This window comes from Myxocyprinus asiaticus, chromosome 21 (genome assembly GCF_019703515.2).
Source record: "Myxocyprinus asiaticus isolate MX2 ecotype Aquarium Trade chromosome 21, UBuf_Myxa_2, whole genome shotgun sequence".
NCBI classification, from domain to species: Eukaryota; Metazoa; Chordata; class Actinopteri; order Cypriniformes; family Catostomidae; genus Myxocyprinus; species Myxocyprinus asiaticus.
This window is the reverse complement of record NC_059364.1, coordinates 29,976,441-29,994,043: the sequence shown is the minus strand read 5'-3', so window position 1 is coordinate 29,994,043 and position 17,603 is coordinate 29,976,441. Positions and strand designations below refer to the sequence as shown.

The following is a 17,603-nucleotide window of genomic DNA, read 5'->3' as shown; positions in this document are numbered from 1 at the left end:
TAGATTTGTATAAATTCTATCTGTATTAATTTTTATATGGATACATTGGGTTGTTCACATACATCTCTAAGATGAACACGGGAAGTGGTTGTGGTTTTTCACTGGCTGGCTAATGTAAATAAACTAAAAAAGGCCACTTCAGTTTTAATTGCAATTTAGAGTTATTGGTCTAGTATCACAAACAGCATTAACAGCAACACCATGGAGTGCTGAAATATTATATTTGATAATATTGGGTGTGGACCAGGGTCAGAAATTAAATTTCCATTAAGAGGCAATATTTCTCCCCTTGGGTTTGATTTTTAGGGGCATTTTTTTTTCTAACCAAATTAAAAATATAAGGTGTCATACTTTTATGTCAAATACTAACATTTATAAAATCAATGAAACAAAAATTCTCTCATCATTCACTCACTTTCATGCCATCCCAGATGTTTATGACTTTCTTTCTTCTGCAGAACACAAGTTAGATTTTTAGAAAATTATTTCAGCTCTGTAGGTCCATACAATGCAAGTAAATGGTGACCAGAACTTTGAAGGTCCAAAAATCACAAAGTCAGCATAAAAGTAATCCACATGGCACAGTGGTTAAATCCATGTTTTCAGAATGTATAGGTGTGGATGAGAAACAGATCAATATTTAAGACATTTTTTCTACTATAAATGTCCACTTTCACTCTTTTCTCCTTTAAGAGTTCTTTTGTTTTTGGTGATTCGTGCATATCGCCACCTACTGGGCAGGCAGGAGAATGTATAAAGTAGTTACACTATTTAATATATTACATGCCAGTGAATATTTGTATTTTAAGTTGGTTACAAAGTTGGCAATGGTTGGGTAAACAAAAAAGTTATTAATAGAATATCAGTTTTAAGTCGGTTTTATTTTTTTATTAATAAGACTAAAACATGCTGTTCAACACGCATGTAGTTTTTGAATGGAGCCGCATGATGACTGTTCAGCAAAATAAGTCACTTCATTTTCTCGAATATCCAGTTGATTTTCAAATTAAATTAATGTACGCGCCTGTCTACTAAATCAAACACTGGTACGCTATCATGCATATTTTTTGGAATAATTTATAGTATTTTTTTATACCCCAACATACCCATAATTTAAACGCTACCGGATGTTTTTACCGTATGACGGATCAGCTGATCGCCCTTGTGTTTTGAATTCAACCGGGAAGTAACACCGCGTTAAACAGAAATCATCAGGGTGGTGTGTCCTATAAACGTGTGCTCTATTCTGCATGTCAACAGGATCCATACTTTCGGTTTAATGACCTGGGTCACAGATGGATTTCACTTGACAACTGGACTTACACTACATCATTATTTGTTCCTGCTTCTGTCAGGCCAGGTCAGGTCAGGTAAGGTCATTATAAGAAAAGTCTTTTAAGCAAGTCAGTCCACTCGACGCCATCTTTAGAACGCTCTCGCTCACCTATTTTCTATGTAAACAAGCAGCATACAAGTGCAGCTCCTATCTACATGAATAGGGAAAGACAGAAATCTACTAAACGCTTGGTCATGACTACGATCAAAGAACATATTTCAAATTAGCAGTAAAATATGATAACACTGGTATCCGGAATTGTGCTGCTTTACCTCAGATTACACAATAATAATAATAATAATAATAATTCCTGGCTTGTGCATGCGCGTTCTTGAGTTGATTGACAGGCGATTTCTGTATCTAAAAGGTGATTGGCCCTTTTACCTGTAAGGCGGGACTTACTTCTCACATCCGTTGACCGTTGGGCGTTTCAATTTCTCCCATTCATTTTAATAGAAGTTCAAGTGGCCCATCTTCAATTCATGTCCAACTGAACCTGTTCTTTGATTTCTACCATAATCCGAAAGCTGGTATTGTAAAGAAGGTGAAGGATGTGGTCTGTTATATAGTAACAGTCATGTTGATTTTAGACTGGATTACAGATTGATACATGGTTCATCAGTGCTAACACTACTGTGTGTTATTTACAGAGGGAAAGAGAAAGCTGTCCTAGTTGAAGGAGTCGACACCATCTCCATCGGAAAAACAGACGTTTCGTAGATATGTAAATGAATGAATATTCTCTATACCAGAATAAATGCACTCAAAAGAATACATGCACAGAAAAAATGTACACAACTATGTCAATTAACCTTAATATTTTGCTTTTTAGGATTTTGACATTACTGGATTACTCAAGAATCAAGAAAATATTCTGCAGGTGCGGTTTATGTCAGCTGTGACATATGCATCTCAGAGGAGCCATGCCCACACACAGTACAGGGTGCCACCCACCTGTCCTCCTCCTGTACAGAAAGAGGAGTGTCATGTTACTTTATCAGAAAGGTATTAACCATATTAAATTCAAAAGCAGTTTTTAAAAATGTTTTTCGAAATCTCTTGCATTTGCTGCAGCACCACGAATTAATATACCATATGTTCAGCAAATCATAAGAGCAATGCTCTTCCTATTTTCTTTCTTGGAATGAACCGCCACATCCTCACACGGTTCTACACCTGCACTGTAGAGAGCATTCTGACTGGCTGCATCTCCACCTGGTACAGCAATAGCACCGCCCACAACCGCAAAGCACTGCAAAAGGTGGTGCGAACTGCCAGACACATCATCGGAGGTGAGCTTCCCTCCCTCCAGGACATATATAACAGGCGGTGTGTGAAAAAAGCTCGGAGGATCATCAGAGACTCCAGCCACCCGAGCCATGGGCTGTTCTCACTGCTACCATCAGGCAGGCGGTATCGCAGCATCAGGACCCGCACCAGCCGACTCCATGATAGCTTCTTCCCCCCAAGCAATCAGACTTCTGAACTCTTGAACTCCCACGATCAAAATACATCAGCACTGCACTTTATTAATCTTATTATCTCACACTGGACTGTCATAAATTATATTTTTATTATGTATATTCTCTCTTAACAACTTACTATCAACCGACAGCCTGAATGTCAATACAGTACAATACTGTACATTCTATATATACTATATATACTTTTTTATTTTTATTGAATAATGTGTATCTATATTGTGTGTATTATATACTGTACAGTGTATGTTATTATTTGTATATTGTTGTGTGTAATTATGTGTATATTAGACTTTAAATTGTGCTGTGTTAATTTGATGTTTATTGTAAATTGGTACTGTCTCATCACTGTCACGACTGCTATGTTGCTCGGAACTGCACCCAAGACTTTCACACACCATTGCACTTGTGTATATGGCTGTGTGACAATAAAAGTGATTTGATTTGATTTGTTGTTGATTTCCTGGTCGTGATAAACTATTAGTTTTGAGGCTCAGAGCTCATTTAGCTGGGACTGGGGTCCATCTTTCCCCACTCTGGGCATCTGGATGGAAGTTCGTCTGGAAATCTTCAACACTTTAAGGCTTTTAAGTTTCACCACCAGTCTGAAATATGGTACAGACATGTTTGCATAAGAAGAAGAGGGGATGCTGAAAAATTAAATGTGACTTCACACATAGTTGCAATACAAATCAACATACGGACCCTTTTTACAGACTGTATGTATTATTTAACACAGTAAATCTAGCAAACTGTTTTTATATTTTCATTTTTGATATATTATTGTGTTATATAGAGCTGTTTAGGTTGTAGTGTCTGTTATTCTTCTTTTTAATGATTTTGCCTTAGCTTCCATCCACATGATTTTACTCTCTGTGTTGGGGTTCTCTAATACAGATTGCTTTCTGCACTGTGGAGTTTGTCCAAGAGGTCAGAGAGGACCCATATGACCCCCACTATGGAGACATGCACTACCACAACTATAACAAAGATTGCTTGGACTGGACTGCATTCCCTCGCACGCGTTTTGCTTCGGAGTACGGCTGCCAGTCCTGGCCTTCATTTTCAACGCTTAGTAAGGTAATACTCTTAACGCTTGTTACAGGCCTACCTGCTTTCTGAGGGTTACCTTTTTGGGTGTATTTGGAGCACTAAGTACTAGATAATACTTTGCTCCCAAAGCTGGGTTAGGCTAGACAAGTGATTAATCTCACTAGTTTGAGATTAAACTAGACTTAAGTCAACATGAAATCAAAATTGACTCGATTTGCTTTCTTAATAGTGCCCGCTCACTTTTTCAGACGTCTTGGTTTCTGAAAGTATTTTTCTCATCCATTTTTTTTTTTTTATATGGATTTCATAAATACATCCAAAAAAAAGAGTCCATGAACCAAACCAACCAGCTCTGAGGTAAATCACAACATTACAAACTTTGATTTGAAACAAAGTGTGAGGGATGAGGGAATGAACAACAATACTATGAAGCATTGCGAATGACATAATGAAGTTAAAAATGATACAAATTTATAAAACTATTGATTTAAAGTTATCTATTTATAATCAATGTATTGTAATTTTATTGCAAAATATTCATATATAGATTTAAGCAGTTTGAGAGTCTAGGAGACTCGATTGTGTAATTCACAGCGCGTCATGGGAGTGGACGGTCACTGCAGGACTTATTTGGCATGCTTTGCTGCAATTCTCTGATTGGTGGATCGTTTCCCTTCAGAATCGTGGGTAGTGTAGTTCTTCCAGAAATTCCACTATTAAACACGATTTTTTAAAATTAAGATTAAATAATGTGGTTTGATATCTTTAACAGAAACATATACCATCAATTAACAACCTCAGACTTCCCAGTATGTCTGTATTTAAAGTTTTAATTTATTGTTAATAATCAGTCCTCCTATGAAAAAATGTATGGGATTTTTACTTGTGGAACCAGACTGTTGCGCTCTGTACACATTTCTGGTCATATTGTGAACAATTCATCAGTACACATTATTGCAGAAAAAAAAATTGTCTTTGTAATTTTATATTAAAATGTCATCCACCTCTGAAACCACTTTCCTTTTCAACTGATGTCACAAAGCCCTCTTTAGGCCCCAACAAACTGCAAACAAAACTGAAGAACGAATGGGTGTGACATCATTTCAAACTAAATCTGGCCAAAAAGAAGGTGTTTTTCAGTTCATGTCGGTGGTACGTAATACCTTGCCTGAGCGAACTTTTAGGAAAACTTCTAACCGGCTGCTAAACACCTTACTGCGGTAGGTGTGACCGGAAGCTCCACCGACTTTGTGGCCGACAGCTGATTTTATTTCCATTGTTCAGTCAACATGAACACACCGGCATGCAGAGTTATTAGCAAGCTGGTGCAAATTTACCTACATCTGTACGATCATTCGTGTAGAGACATTTTTCAAGACCATGGCATGCAATGTTTTTTTTTTCTTATTCTACAAAAGAAATCAAATCTACTCAAATACTCTCAAGTGCCCATTCACTCGTGTGCCTTCTGCAGCGAAAGCCATTCACACATCTCCACATAGTAAGATATGCCTCTCTTATCATCATTCTTTTGTCTGTATTTTATCCATTAACACTCTTTTATAAACTCACCTTTGCAGTAGTATCAGTGTCATCATGAATTACGAGTGTAATCGGCGAACATTATGTTTAGCGTGTTTGTGTTTTAGCTCCATGAATTCAGAATGTAAACAAGACAAATTAAACATGAATATATATTACTTTAAATCATCTAGTGGTTAATACAGCTTCTTTTACTGGTTTCATGTGAATTTTACTCATAGAATGAGGCATGAAGTCAGTGATAACACATTTTAATGTCACATTAGTTAAGGTTCTGCATGTAGTGTTTAGCCTCCCCATATTTAAATGTACTTCTAAACGCCTCCCGTGGCAGGTATCTGAATGTTCGCAAACAGTATACCGTTGCTGAGCTGTTTCGAACTTCTTTTTACCCCTGAACGAAGAAGAACTTCTCCGGAAGTATATCGGAGCCTTTAGTTTTCAACACTTCCCCTCCACTTGGGTGCATTTTGGTATGGAACACAGATTCTTGAAGAAATTCTAGTTGAACAACCTGTTTCACTCGTAAAGTAACATGGGTTTTGAATATTTCATGTGTTGACTTTAAACTCAGATACACACACTTGTAGCTATCCAATCTCACTGTAGAGTGTGTGTTGTCACAGGTTTCAGTGGCTTCAGACTGGGATTTTAGCAGTAATTTCTCAGCTCATCGGCAGCACTATGAAAATGGAAATCAGCTGATGGTAAAGCAAGCAGAACTACATTACATTCTACCAAACAGCACAGACCCAGTGCAGAGATACAGATACACTATTTACATCACACAGGTGAGCACACACATGTAATGTCAAGTTTTTCACATTGTGGAACACACTAGTCATGGGCCAGATAAACTGACAGTGATGCAGAAAAATGTTACTAATGTCACTGATTGTTTTGAGCAGGTGATGCAGGCACAGTGTGTGAAGGCGCAAACAGAATTCTACCAGCCAAGGTGACATCGTCGAGGGTAAAGGTCATACGATGGGCACTCTTTACTGGCAGCTCAATGACATCTGGCAGGGGCCCTCTTGGTCCTCTGTAGGTAAATGGATAATGTACACCACTACCGCTGTTCATCTTTATAAGACAACACTGTAAATGTAATTTTAATGCTCATTTATTTGGTGATTTGAGTGTACAAGTTTGGCAATGTTTCTTGACTGGCAAAACTATTGCACATGCAGAGTTTGGTGATAAATGGAAAATGCTGCAATACTGGGCTACAGATTTTTATGCTTACACACACTCGGTGGGTGTTGAGGATCAGGAAATCTTGCTGATTTATGCCGTCTCTGATGGCCACTCTGTGGAACAAAAAGTCAAAGCTATGGTAAGATAGCACGTTTGTTACTGAGTGGTTAATAACATATTTGACTGTTGTTTTTTCTCAAAATGATTAAGTGACATGATTAAAAAGAGAGGATTTTAGAACAAAATTGTATGATATAGTAATTTAGAAATAAGACAAAGCTTTTAAACAGACATGTCAGTTTAAAGGTGAAATGTGTAACATCAGCACCTCCAGTGGCAACAAACATAATTGCAGAAATAAAGATTTCAAAAGACTTCATGTTTCTGGCAGCCTAAACAAACAGATTGGTACCACTAGTAGTGTAGAAATTACACACTTCACCATTAAACATTGACTGTTTAATTTTAACAGAGTGAACCAGTAATACTTTCATGGTATATCTCTACATTAGATAAAAATGTCATTCCCCATCTTATTACTAAAAAACTTGAACCAGTGCTGTACTGGAAACATGTTTTCATTTTTGAGTTTACCTGCATTAATAAATAGTGCATTTATGACTTTCGGGTACATTTTTGTCTTATGAACAGGTAAAATTACACAGCTGGAGCAGATTTGATGCTGTGTGTTCTTTAGAGTCTAATTTGACTACAATAAAAGAGGGAGGGAGCACCCTTTTGTTTCAGTATCCAATTTCTGCTCTACTGATGGAATGTGGGAACTCTACCAGACGCTCCTGCATCGCCACTTTTCATCTCAGGAATTCTGGGGGTGAAATGATCAGCCCTCGCAATCACATGTTCCTCAGATTTCCATGACATGCCGAGGGTCTGCGGAAACCCAGAATCAGGGTGAGAGATAAAGACAACTGCTTCTACTAATTCATCCATTTAATAAATTCTTAAAACGTCTGTCTTTACAAAAGGGGAATTCTGTTTTCACCGGCATTCAATTCAAGTTAGAGAGATTACTTGATTTATAAGAAAACAAACCCCACAACTCACTGACTTTTTTTCTGTGTTTTGCAGTTTACTATAAAGGATTCTATAATGTTACAGAGTTTTGCCGTGACTCTGCACTGCTTCTTTCCTGCTGCGTATGTTTGGCTGGATGTTGATGATGTTCCCGGTCACTTTAATGCCAATGGCTTCCTGATGCTCTCTAAAATAATCCACAGTTATTTTTGAAGCATGGACACCCATCACTGCTGAAGAACTCGCTGCAAAACTTCATGTCACTTCTCTCAGGGATGTCTACTGACTTTGTTTGTACATGTGCAACTTCCTTTAAAATCTCACATACAAACCAGTGTCGGAAGTTAAAGAAGTTAACTTATTTATTATCATTTGTCCCCTGGAATTGAGTTGCAGGTGCTTTTCTTTCCACTTAACAACACCAACAAATATGTAACAGCTGCAATGATTGCTATGGAAAGTGTCTGCAGAGACATTAAACCCATAACTAGATTGGCTGAGAATAGATTATTATCAAATATTATAGAAAAACAAAACAAAGGGATACATTTTTTGCCCCCACATTTAGTTATTTTGTCTGAGGCATTTTTGCCCTGGGTCATGGTTACTTCTAACCCTGATATACAGTCACTGAGCACTTTATTAGGAACTCTATGGTCCTAATAAAGTGCCCAACGTGGTCTTCTGCTGTTGTAGCCCATCCGCCTTGAGGTTCAACGTGTTGTGCATTCTGAGATGCTATTCTACTCACTTAAATTGTACAGAGCGATTATCTGAGTTACCGTAGCCTTTCTGTCAGCTCGAACCAGTCTGGCCAGTCTCCATTGAACTCCCTCATCAACAAGGTGTTTCCATCCGCAGAACTGCTGCTCACTGGATGTTTTTTGTTTTTGCCACCATTCTGAGTAAATTCTATAGACTGTTGTGAGTGAAAATCCCAGGAAATCAGCAGTTACAGAAATACTCAAACCAGCCCATCTGGCACCAACAGTCATGCCACGGTCAAAATCACTGAGATCACATTTTTCCCCATTCTGATGGTTGATGTGAACATTAACTGGAACTCCTGACCGTATCTGCAGGATTTTATGCATTGCACTGCTGCCACACGATTGGTTGATTAGATCAGTTCATGAATAAGTAGGTGTATAGGTGTTCCTAATAAAGTGCTTAGTGAGTGTACATTCGAAGCAATAGTTCACCCAAGAATGAAAATTCTGTCATAATTTACTCACCATTATGTCATTTCTTTCTTTCATTCATTTCTTTCTTATGCAAAACACAAAATTAGATGTTTTCATTAATTTCACAGACTGTTCATTTAATACACCAGTGGACAGGACCCAAAAGTATCATAAAAGTAGTCCATGCATTCCAAGTCTACTGCAGATATACAATAGGTTTTGGTGAGAAACAACCCAAAATTTAAGTCGTTTCTCAGTTAAAATTTGTGGTGTTGTTTTTTGGGCTAAAGTCCCACATGTTTCTGTAAACAGGTAACAACAAGGGTAACATTGTTGAATATTATAACACTTTCTATAAACAATGTTTTATTTTTATAGAAATGTATTTTTGCAATGCATATATTCCTAAATAAAAATTTGTTGAAATTCGTAAACAACATTAACATGAACTAACAATGAATAACACTCTTACAGCATTTATTTATCTTGGTTAATGTTAATTTCAACATATACTAATACATATTTAAAATCAAAAGTTGTATTAACAGTTAATGCACTATGAACTAACAACATGAACTAACAATAAACACTTGTATTTTTATTAACTAACATGAACAAATGCTGTATGTATGTATGTATATATATATATATATATATATATATATATATATATATATATATATATATATATATATATATAGTTCATTGTTAGTTCATGATACCTAATTCATTAGCTAATGTTAAATAATGGAACCGTATTGTAAAGTGTTACCAAATATGCCAATTCATGGCTAGTCAGTAATGTTGATAAAAATAGGCTTCATTGTGAAATGTGCAAATATTGGAATTCTGTCCTTTTCAATGGACGTTACTTCCTTGTACCACGTTCACGAGATCACTTAAAAATGACTCAAAAGTAAGACCTGAACACGTTGCAGGAGAGGTTGGAAAAGTGCAAACAAAGTCCTCTTTGACACAGGGCAGTGGTGGCAGCTACCAAACTGCTAGAAGTAACAGAGGCTGAGTAGCAGCAGCATGTTGTTGCTGTTCTTTGAACCTCAGTAAAGCAGTTATCATCATCATAATCACTCGGGCTCGAGGGGGCTGTGCTGAAGAAACAAGTGGGCGCGCCAGAGGTGTATTCCATTATTACTGCAACTGATTAGAAAAATGTGTCCCTCCTACGCTGGGAGATTGCAAGTCATTTCGGAATAGGAACTGATAGAATTAAATTTCTCATTTATTAACTTGTGGGCTCTGTAGTTTGTTTAATTTATCATTGAATGTGCACGTGTGTGTTTCCTCCCGTCTCGAGCATCGTAACTTCAAACTTTTTCGGAGAGTTGCACGGGATAGAAATATGGAGGAAAGCTTTTTCCAAAGTATTTTACGCTTCTATGGCGAAAACAACTCGCTCTCCACGGGAAACCTGGAAAACTTGCTGCATCTCCTCACAAGCCGACACTCGACATCTATCGATAATGACGCCAACCCGCTAAAGAATGCAGAGGTAATGAGGATGTGGTCTCTAGTCCCATCTGTGCAACATTTAGCATTTTATTTGGTTGTTTTTAATTCGATAAAAAATAATAAAATAAAATAGGATTAATTTAATTTCTCTTTTCCATGGATTTCATATCAAGGCAAATGTACTGTTTATCTTTGCTAAATTTGGCCCACAGAATAATCTTTGATTTAACAAAAAATAGCATGATTTTCTTTGTGACACAAATGTTTTATGTTGTTTTTCTCTGTAGTGTTTGTCATTGTCAGAGCTGCTGTCTTCCTTTGGGTTGGGTAATGCTTCTGTGGTCAATCTAGATGATCTGCAGTTGATGTGTCCAGCTATTCTCACTCAGATCCTGTTACCTGGTTGCCCTCACACATCTCCCTCTGACCAAAAAGCCCCTGACCACAAAGGTGAATCCATTAACCTGAATATCACACAACCCTCCATCTAAAAGGAAGCGGTAGTCAGATTTGCTGTATGGAGTCTTGTAAACATATTTTGAACCATATGTTGGAAACCATTTGAGGATAATTTTGTAGCATGTGAAAAATGATAGTTAAAAATGAATGCTTGTACAGAGATTGTTTTATAAAGCAAACACTTCAACTGAGAAGTGTAATTCCAATTTCCCATTATATTGTTGTTTAATTTAGTTACTAAGTTGGATCGCACAATGTTTTGTTAAGGGACTGGAACTTTACAGCCTCAGTTTCTTATTTCACATTAAGAAAAAGAAACCCTTTGTCTGTTCCCATTTCATATGGTAATGATCTCCTCACTAATGGACTGTACATGTAGTATTAGGGCATGTATTAGGTTTCTGTACAGGGACATAGTAGTACAGTAGATTAACTTGTTCAATTATATACTAAAACGAAGAACTTTTCTCACCTTTCTAAACTGGTCAAAATAATGAAGTATTAAGAATTATGAAATGAATTATGCCTCATGTACCCAACTCTGTTTCGTTCTATTCTGCAGTTTGGGGTTATGGGTTCCTGGCTGTGACTGTGATAAACTTGGCTGCTCTGTTGGGTTTACTTCTGGTGCCTTTTACCAAAAAACCATATTTTCCAAAAGTCTTGACTTACTTCATTGGACTGGCCATTGGAACACTGTTTTCAAATGCTGTACTGCAACTCATCCCAGAGGTAAGAATGACTAACAATGAGGTAAAAGACACCAAGGTTTAGATGCAAAAGTGTGTAGATCTAGAGGGCTATCAAATTCACTGAATTACTGAACATCTGGATGCAAGTCAGCCCTAATTGTCTTCTGTATGCTCATTGAACAGGCCCTTGGCTTAGATCCCAAAGATGATAACTACGTGCTGAATGCAGTTGGGATTTTTGGTGGGTTTTATCTCCTGTTCATCACTGAGCGGATTTTAAAGATGGCACTGAAAGCAGATTCAGAGGTAAGAGCTTTGACATGTTTGAACATTTCTCAGTGAAACTGATTCAGCTGCTTTTTGGCCTAATTCAGTGGTTCTCCTCCCACTAGTTTGGCCACAGTCATTTTCCTCCCCTGCAGTCAGCTGATATTGCCATCACCACCTTCAGCAATGACATTGTCATAAGCAACATTGGCAGTGACATCATTACAAACAACACCAATCATGAAATCAACACTAATAACTCTAATGAGAAGTCCAGCAGCCCAGTTGAGAGTCCAGTAATTGAACAGGTAACACACACATTTATACTGTATGCTCATTACAACAACACAACAAACACAAAAATACTAATGTACAAATAGGCCTACAAAAAGCATACAGATTTAGGATTATAAACAATTGATGTTAAACTGGTATTTACCTCTGAAGTCCCTAATATACACTCACTGAGACCTTTATTAGGTATGATGCGATTATCTAATCAGTCAATCGTGTGGCAGCAGTGCAATGCATGAAGTCATGCAGATACGGGTCAGTGTTGCGCGTAGCGGTATTTAGGGGCACAGTTGGAGTTCAGTTTGATAAAACTGGTAATGTGTCACAACAGAGTATGTATGCGTTAAAAATTACTACAGAATTAATTAACAAAAGATTCATCATACTTGACAAAGGACGTCTTCTCTGATAAACCTTTTTCAAATGTTAATTTTTTTAATTAACCTTACAGGCAGCACCAAACTACATCAGTCCTGACAGATCTCCTTAAGCCACCAAAAAACTAATAATATTTTGATAACACTTTATACTTCAATTTGCCATCAACAAACATATACTGTAGGTATGACTAATTATTAACAGATTAGTAGCTAGTTCATCAATATTTAAATCTATCAAATCAAACTTTCATGACATTCATAACTACTATGTATTTTAATGTAATTATAATGTATTTTCAGTTTTAACTGTCTATTAAGCGTTGAATAATGCAATAATGCTTAACAGGTTATTCATGAAAGTTATACAATGTTAATATATTTTATATGACATAAACTACCACAAAGAAGCAATTCTGCGTCTGTATATGCTGTTTTTTTTATTATTACTGTTTTTCTATGAAAATATGTGCCAGACCAGTGGTTGCCAACCTTTTTACCTTGAAGCCCCCTCTACTTATATATAAGTCTACACATACAGTATATCACCTCCATGGATGTGCGCTCTCTGTCCTCATGCTCTGTGTTTGCTCGTGTGCGCGCGCAAGACTGCACTATCATCGATGGCCGTGAGAAATGCAAAATGATGAATACAATGATTTTCTGGATCGTGCATTGCCACGGATTTTGCATAACCCCGATAGACATGATACTTGATACATTTCTAGAGGTTGACATTTCTATTACACATTGACGCAGAGCCATGCAGCTGCTTGATGGTCTCGATATAAAGGTATGTCCTCAAGGTATGCCATTTTAAGAGGTTTTTACAGTCTTGCAGTGCGTGGTTATGATGTTTTTGAATTTTCATGACCATTGAAGATCCAAGAAAAATAAGCCCACCAGCACTTGTCCATGTGAAAGCCAGCGCACCTGCGTTAGAAGCAGAATACTGTAAATTTGGTGCAGGTCATCCTCACGCAGTTGTGCAAAGAGGCTGTTATTGGTAGAGTGACATTTCATGATTTTTTTTCTTATTTATGTTTGAGATTTTGCTTATCACGTTGAGTTAGACAGGGATGCTGACATGCTGTTTAATGTTATTGCGCATATTATGGATTCACACATTTTCATTTGACTCACTATTTTTCTCAGAATCTTGCGTGTGGGCGCAAAATTAATCCCTCATTATTCAAAATGCTGTCTGTAATTTTGACCAAAAAAACAAGCAAGGAACTCCACTTAAACCATCGTCACATGGTATATCTCTCCCTCGGTCTCTGAGTGCGCATGAAAGAAAGAGAGAGAGGGAAAGGACAGCACTCGCAGCCATGTGAGAGTGAAAAAATGGCACTTTTAATGCAAAAATAACTAACGTGCCTCTTTTAAATGTCTTTGGTATTTGAGGGAAGATGCAATAGGGAGTTTTTATTCTGATGGTAGGCTGCAATAATAAGGTGCACCCAAATAATTTTCTGCATTCGCAAGCAGTAATTTTTAACCCCCCCCCCCCCAAGTCTATATTTGACCTCTTTGCCCCCAGCCCCCCTCAATTCAAACACTGCCCTCTGTACAATTGTAGTGAGCAGAATAGCATCTCAGAATGCACAACATGTTGAACCTTGAGGCGGATGGGCTACAACAGCAGAAGACCATGTTGGGCACTTTATTAGGACCGGTGTTACTAATAAAGTGCTCAGTGAGTATATTAACTTGACTTCCTGGAATTCTAAACAGCCTGTTAGTTCAATAAAAATTACACAATAAAGATTAATGATTTACAGAAGCACGTGTCATTTTTTTTTTTTTTTTTTTTTTTTGTACTCTTTCTCCTTATTTTTACTCAGAAATGTTTTTAAACTCATGTATTAAAGCAATACATTGAGATTCAGATGATTTGGCTCTGATGATATTTAAATGTTATTAAACTATCAGCTAATCTCTGCTGTTCTAATACATGTGCCTTGTATTACATGTGAGCAGAACGCATGCGTGTTGTTGAGTTGTCGCTGGCTGAGAGGGGACCGAATGTCTAACATAAAGACTGTGGCTTGGATGATCACTCTCACTGATGCACTACATAACTTCATAGATGGTCTGGCCATTGGAGCGTCCTTCACTCTCTCGCTCCTCACAGGCTTCAGCACCTCTATTGCCATCTTCTGTGAAGAGTTTCCTCATGAGCTGGGTATAACACACACATAGAAAATTATCATCAAAGGATCATTAACTTTTTAAATCTTAGGCTAAATTTGGTTTCTTTCTGTCTCTCTCTAGGTGATTTTGTGATTCTGTTGAACTCAGGCATGAGTGTGGCACAAGCAGCATGTTTTAATTTGCTGTCAGCTATGTGCTGTTATCTTGGTCTTGCACTTGGGATCCTGCTTGGCAACAACTTTGCTCCAAATCCTATCTTTGCTATTGCTGGTGGAATGTTCCTCTACATCGCCCTTGCAGACATGGTGAGACATCTTGCTTGTGGAAACTGGAAAATGTTAAACAAATGTTTTGGTTTTAGTACAAGTTAACCACATTCAACAGCATTTGTGGCCTAATGTTGATTACCAAGAATAATTTCAACTTGTCTCTTGATTATAAAAAATAAAATAAAAAAATCATGCTTCAAGTAAGGCACTAAAAATGGAAGTGAATAGGGCCAGTCCATAAGCATTAAAATACAAACTGTTTCAAAAGTATAACCACAAGACGTAAACATTATACGTTGACAAGATTTTAGTGTAATAATTATTATTATTATTATTTTAAATGATGGACGAGTTGAAATATTTTTTTGTGGTAATCAACATTATGCCACAAATGCTGTTGAGTGAGCTTAACTTGTATTGAACCTGTAACATTCCTTTTAAAGACACCATGAAATCACTTAGCAAGCTCAGATTTTTTCCTGTGTTGACGTATTTCCAGTTGAAACAAGAAGTACGACCAGGGGTTAAATTGGGGCAAAAGAGTCCGGAACAACGTTCTGGTACCTCCGATTCTAAAAAGAAATATTGGCAGTTTGTTTGTCACTTCATTCTTTTTCCTGCAGGCTGACTCCAGTTAAAGGGAAAGTTCACCTAAAAATGAAAATTCTCTCATCATTTACTCACCCTCATGCCATCCCAGATGTGTATGACTTTCTCTCTTCTGCTGAAAACACATGAAGATTTATAGAAGAATATCTCAGCTCTGTAGGTCCATACAATGCAAGTGAATGGTGATCAGACCTTTGTAGCACATAAAGTCAGCATAAAAAGTAATCCATCAGACTCCAGTGGCTAAATCCATGTCTTCTCAAGCAATCCAGTTGGTTTTGGGTGTCAACAGACCAAAATATAACTCCTTTTTCACTGTACATCTTGTCATTGCAGTCTTTAGGCACGATCATGATTTCAAGCGCAATTACACTTCCTAGTGCTTGATGCATGAGCAGAGCGCTAGATGGTGCTATAGGAAGTGTAAGTTTGAAATCATGATCACTAAGTAGACTGCTGATATCAAGATTTAAAGTGAAAAATGAGTTTTATTTAGGTCTTTTTTCACCCAAAACCGATTGGACTGCTTCTGAAAATATGGATTTAACCACTGGAGTCTGATGGATTAATTTTATGCTGCCTTTAAGTGCTTTTTGGAGCTTCAAATTTCTGGCCACCATTCACTTGCATTTAATTGACCTACAGAGCTGAAAGATTCTTCTAAAAATCCTCATTTATTTTCTGCAGAAGAAAGTTAGTTATACACATCTGGAATGGCATGAGGGTGAGTAAATTATGAGAGATGTGTTATTTTTGGGTGAACTAACCCATTCATTTAAAAATAAAAATAAAAATGTATGCATTCCTTCTCATAAAGAACTAAAACAGTTCTTTAAAGTGAATTAAATAAGCATTGTGCTTCCATCTAGTCTGTGTCAGAACCTTGTCCGCTATATTCGCTTAGAGCAGCATGTATGGTGAAATGTATGATTTGCTACTTGCTAGTCATTTGCAGATGCAGGCGAAGGGACATTCTCATTCTTGAAAGCATTTGATTGGACAAAAATCTGTGTAGTGTGAGATGCATCATCAATATCTTTGGTCAATTTTCCTGGAGAAGAGAGACTGTAAATTTTAAATGTGTATACAGTATCTGCTAATGGTTAATTTTGTCAATTTTTCGCATGTAGATGCTTTCAAAGCTAATATGAATGGACTAAAAGCCACAAAACTTATTTTTGGGGATCTTTAACTCTAAATATACTATTTAACTAACATTTTACTCACTATTATTTCTGTTTTTTCAGTTCCCAGAGATGAACAGTATCATGGCAGGACAAACCAGAGGTTATCGAGAAAAGATTGTGTTCTTCCTGATCCAAAATGCAGGACTGCTCACTGGATTTGCTGTAATTCTGCTTATTACCATGTTTGCTGGAGAAATCAATCTGGGCTAGGAAGAGAGGATCAAATGAAAAAGAAGGGAAACAAAGAACGATTGTTTTCAATGCCAGAAACCAAAAACTTGAGACAGAGACTGATAGTTTTTTATCATTTGTATACTTGACTTGTACTTTATTTGCTGTTGATAAATATAACACAATCATGTGGTCCTGCAAGATCATTTTTGTAATATTGTATAATGAGATTTAAAAAAAAAAAAATTGTATTATTTTTTTATGTGAGTGTGTCCTAGTGTCTAAGTTGGCAACAATACCCTGCTGTGTGTTGAGGAATTCCTTAGTGGCAGTGGCTGCCTAGCACAGAGTATCTGAGCAGCTTTGTAGTCCAAAATGCCAAAACTGCAGCCTAGCTCAGACACCTTTTGAGTGAAACTGGTTGTATCATGTTTACGTAACCTGTGAATTTGTCTCTTCTATTGTGCAGGTGAAGAAAGACAATTGCTGGATGGTTGTGTGCCTTGGTGTGTCTCTAAGCATAAAGTTGAATGCCTATGTTTATTACAACCTTGTTTTTGTACCTTGCTGATAAGAGCAAACTGATAATGCCCAAGGCCCACCACCCTTTAACTTAGATGTTTTATCTGGCTAGTACTGTGTGTATTAATGTAAATAATTTATTACAACATACTTGTTTTTATTCTGTATCTCTCATAGAGAGTGTGGAGTGGTTGTGTTTTTACTCTGTTTGAGAAATAAAGTATGAATAAACACAGATCCAAATATAAACCCAAAGTAATATAACGAATATCTATAGTGGTATGGAAACCCCCCACAAAAT

The 17,603-nt window shown here is 37.1% G+C and overlaps 1 protein-coding gene and 1 pseudogene across 1 annotated transcript; both read left to right on the top strand.

The window, feature by feature from the left end:
- The first annotated feature begins 827 nt into the window (after window positions 1-827).
- Window positions 828-9,141, top strand: LOC127412029 (beta-mannosidase-like; annotated as a pseudogene).
- Window positions 9,142-9,814: 673 nt separating this feature from the next.
- On the top strand, window positions 9,815-17,603 carry LOC127412136 (metal cation symporter ZIP8-like). The gene is made up of 8 exons (XM_051648261.1): window positions 9,815-10,338; window positions 10,586-10,748; window positions 11,320-11,489; window positions 11,633-11,755; window positions 11,842-12,024; window positions 14,371-14,575; window positions 14,665-14,849; window positions 16,670-17,603. Exons 1-8 carry the CDS (start codon window positions 10,189-10,191, stop codon window positions 16,817-16,819), a joined length of 1,329 nt encoding a protein of 442 aa, XP_051504221.1. The 5' UTR covers window positions 9,815-10,188; the 3' UTR covers window positions 16,820-17,603.

What these genes read in the sequence shown, in the direction of transcription:
- LOC127412136 (XM_051648261.1), top strand. Translation starts at nt 10,189, where the DNA reads ATGGAGGAAAGCTTTTTCCAAAGTATTTTACGCTTCTATGGCGAAAAC. An exon ending in AAAAGCCCCTGACCACAAAG is followed by an intron (nt 10,749 to 11,319) that starts GTGAATCCATTA and finishes TCTATTCTGCAG; the next exon opens with TTTGGGGTTATGGGTTCCTG. An exon ending in ACATCGCCCTTGCAGACATG is followed by an intron (nt 14,850 to 16,669) that starts GTGAGACATCTT and finishes CTGTTTTTTCAG; the next exon opens with TTCCCAGAGATGAACAGTAT.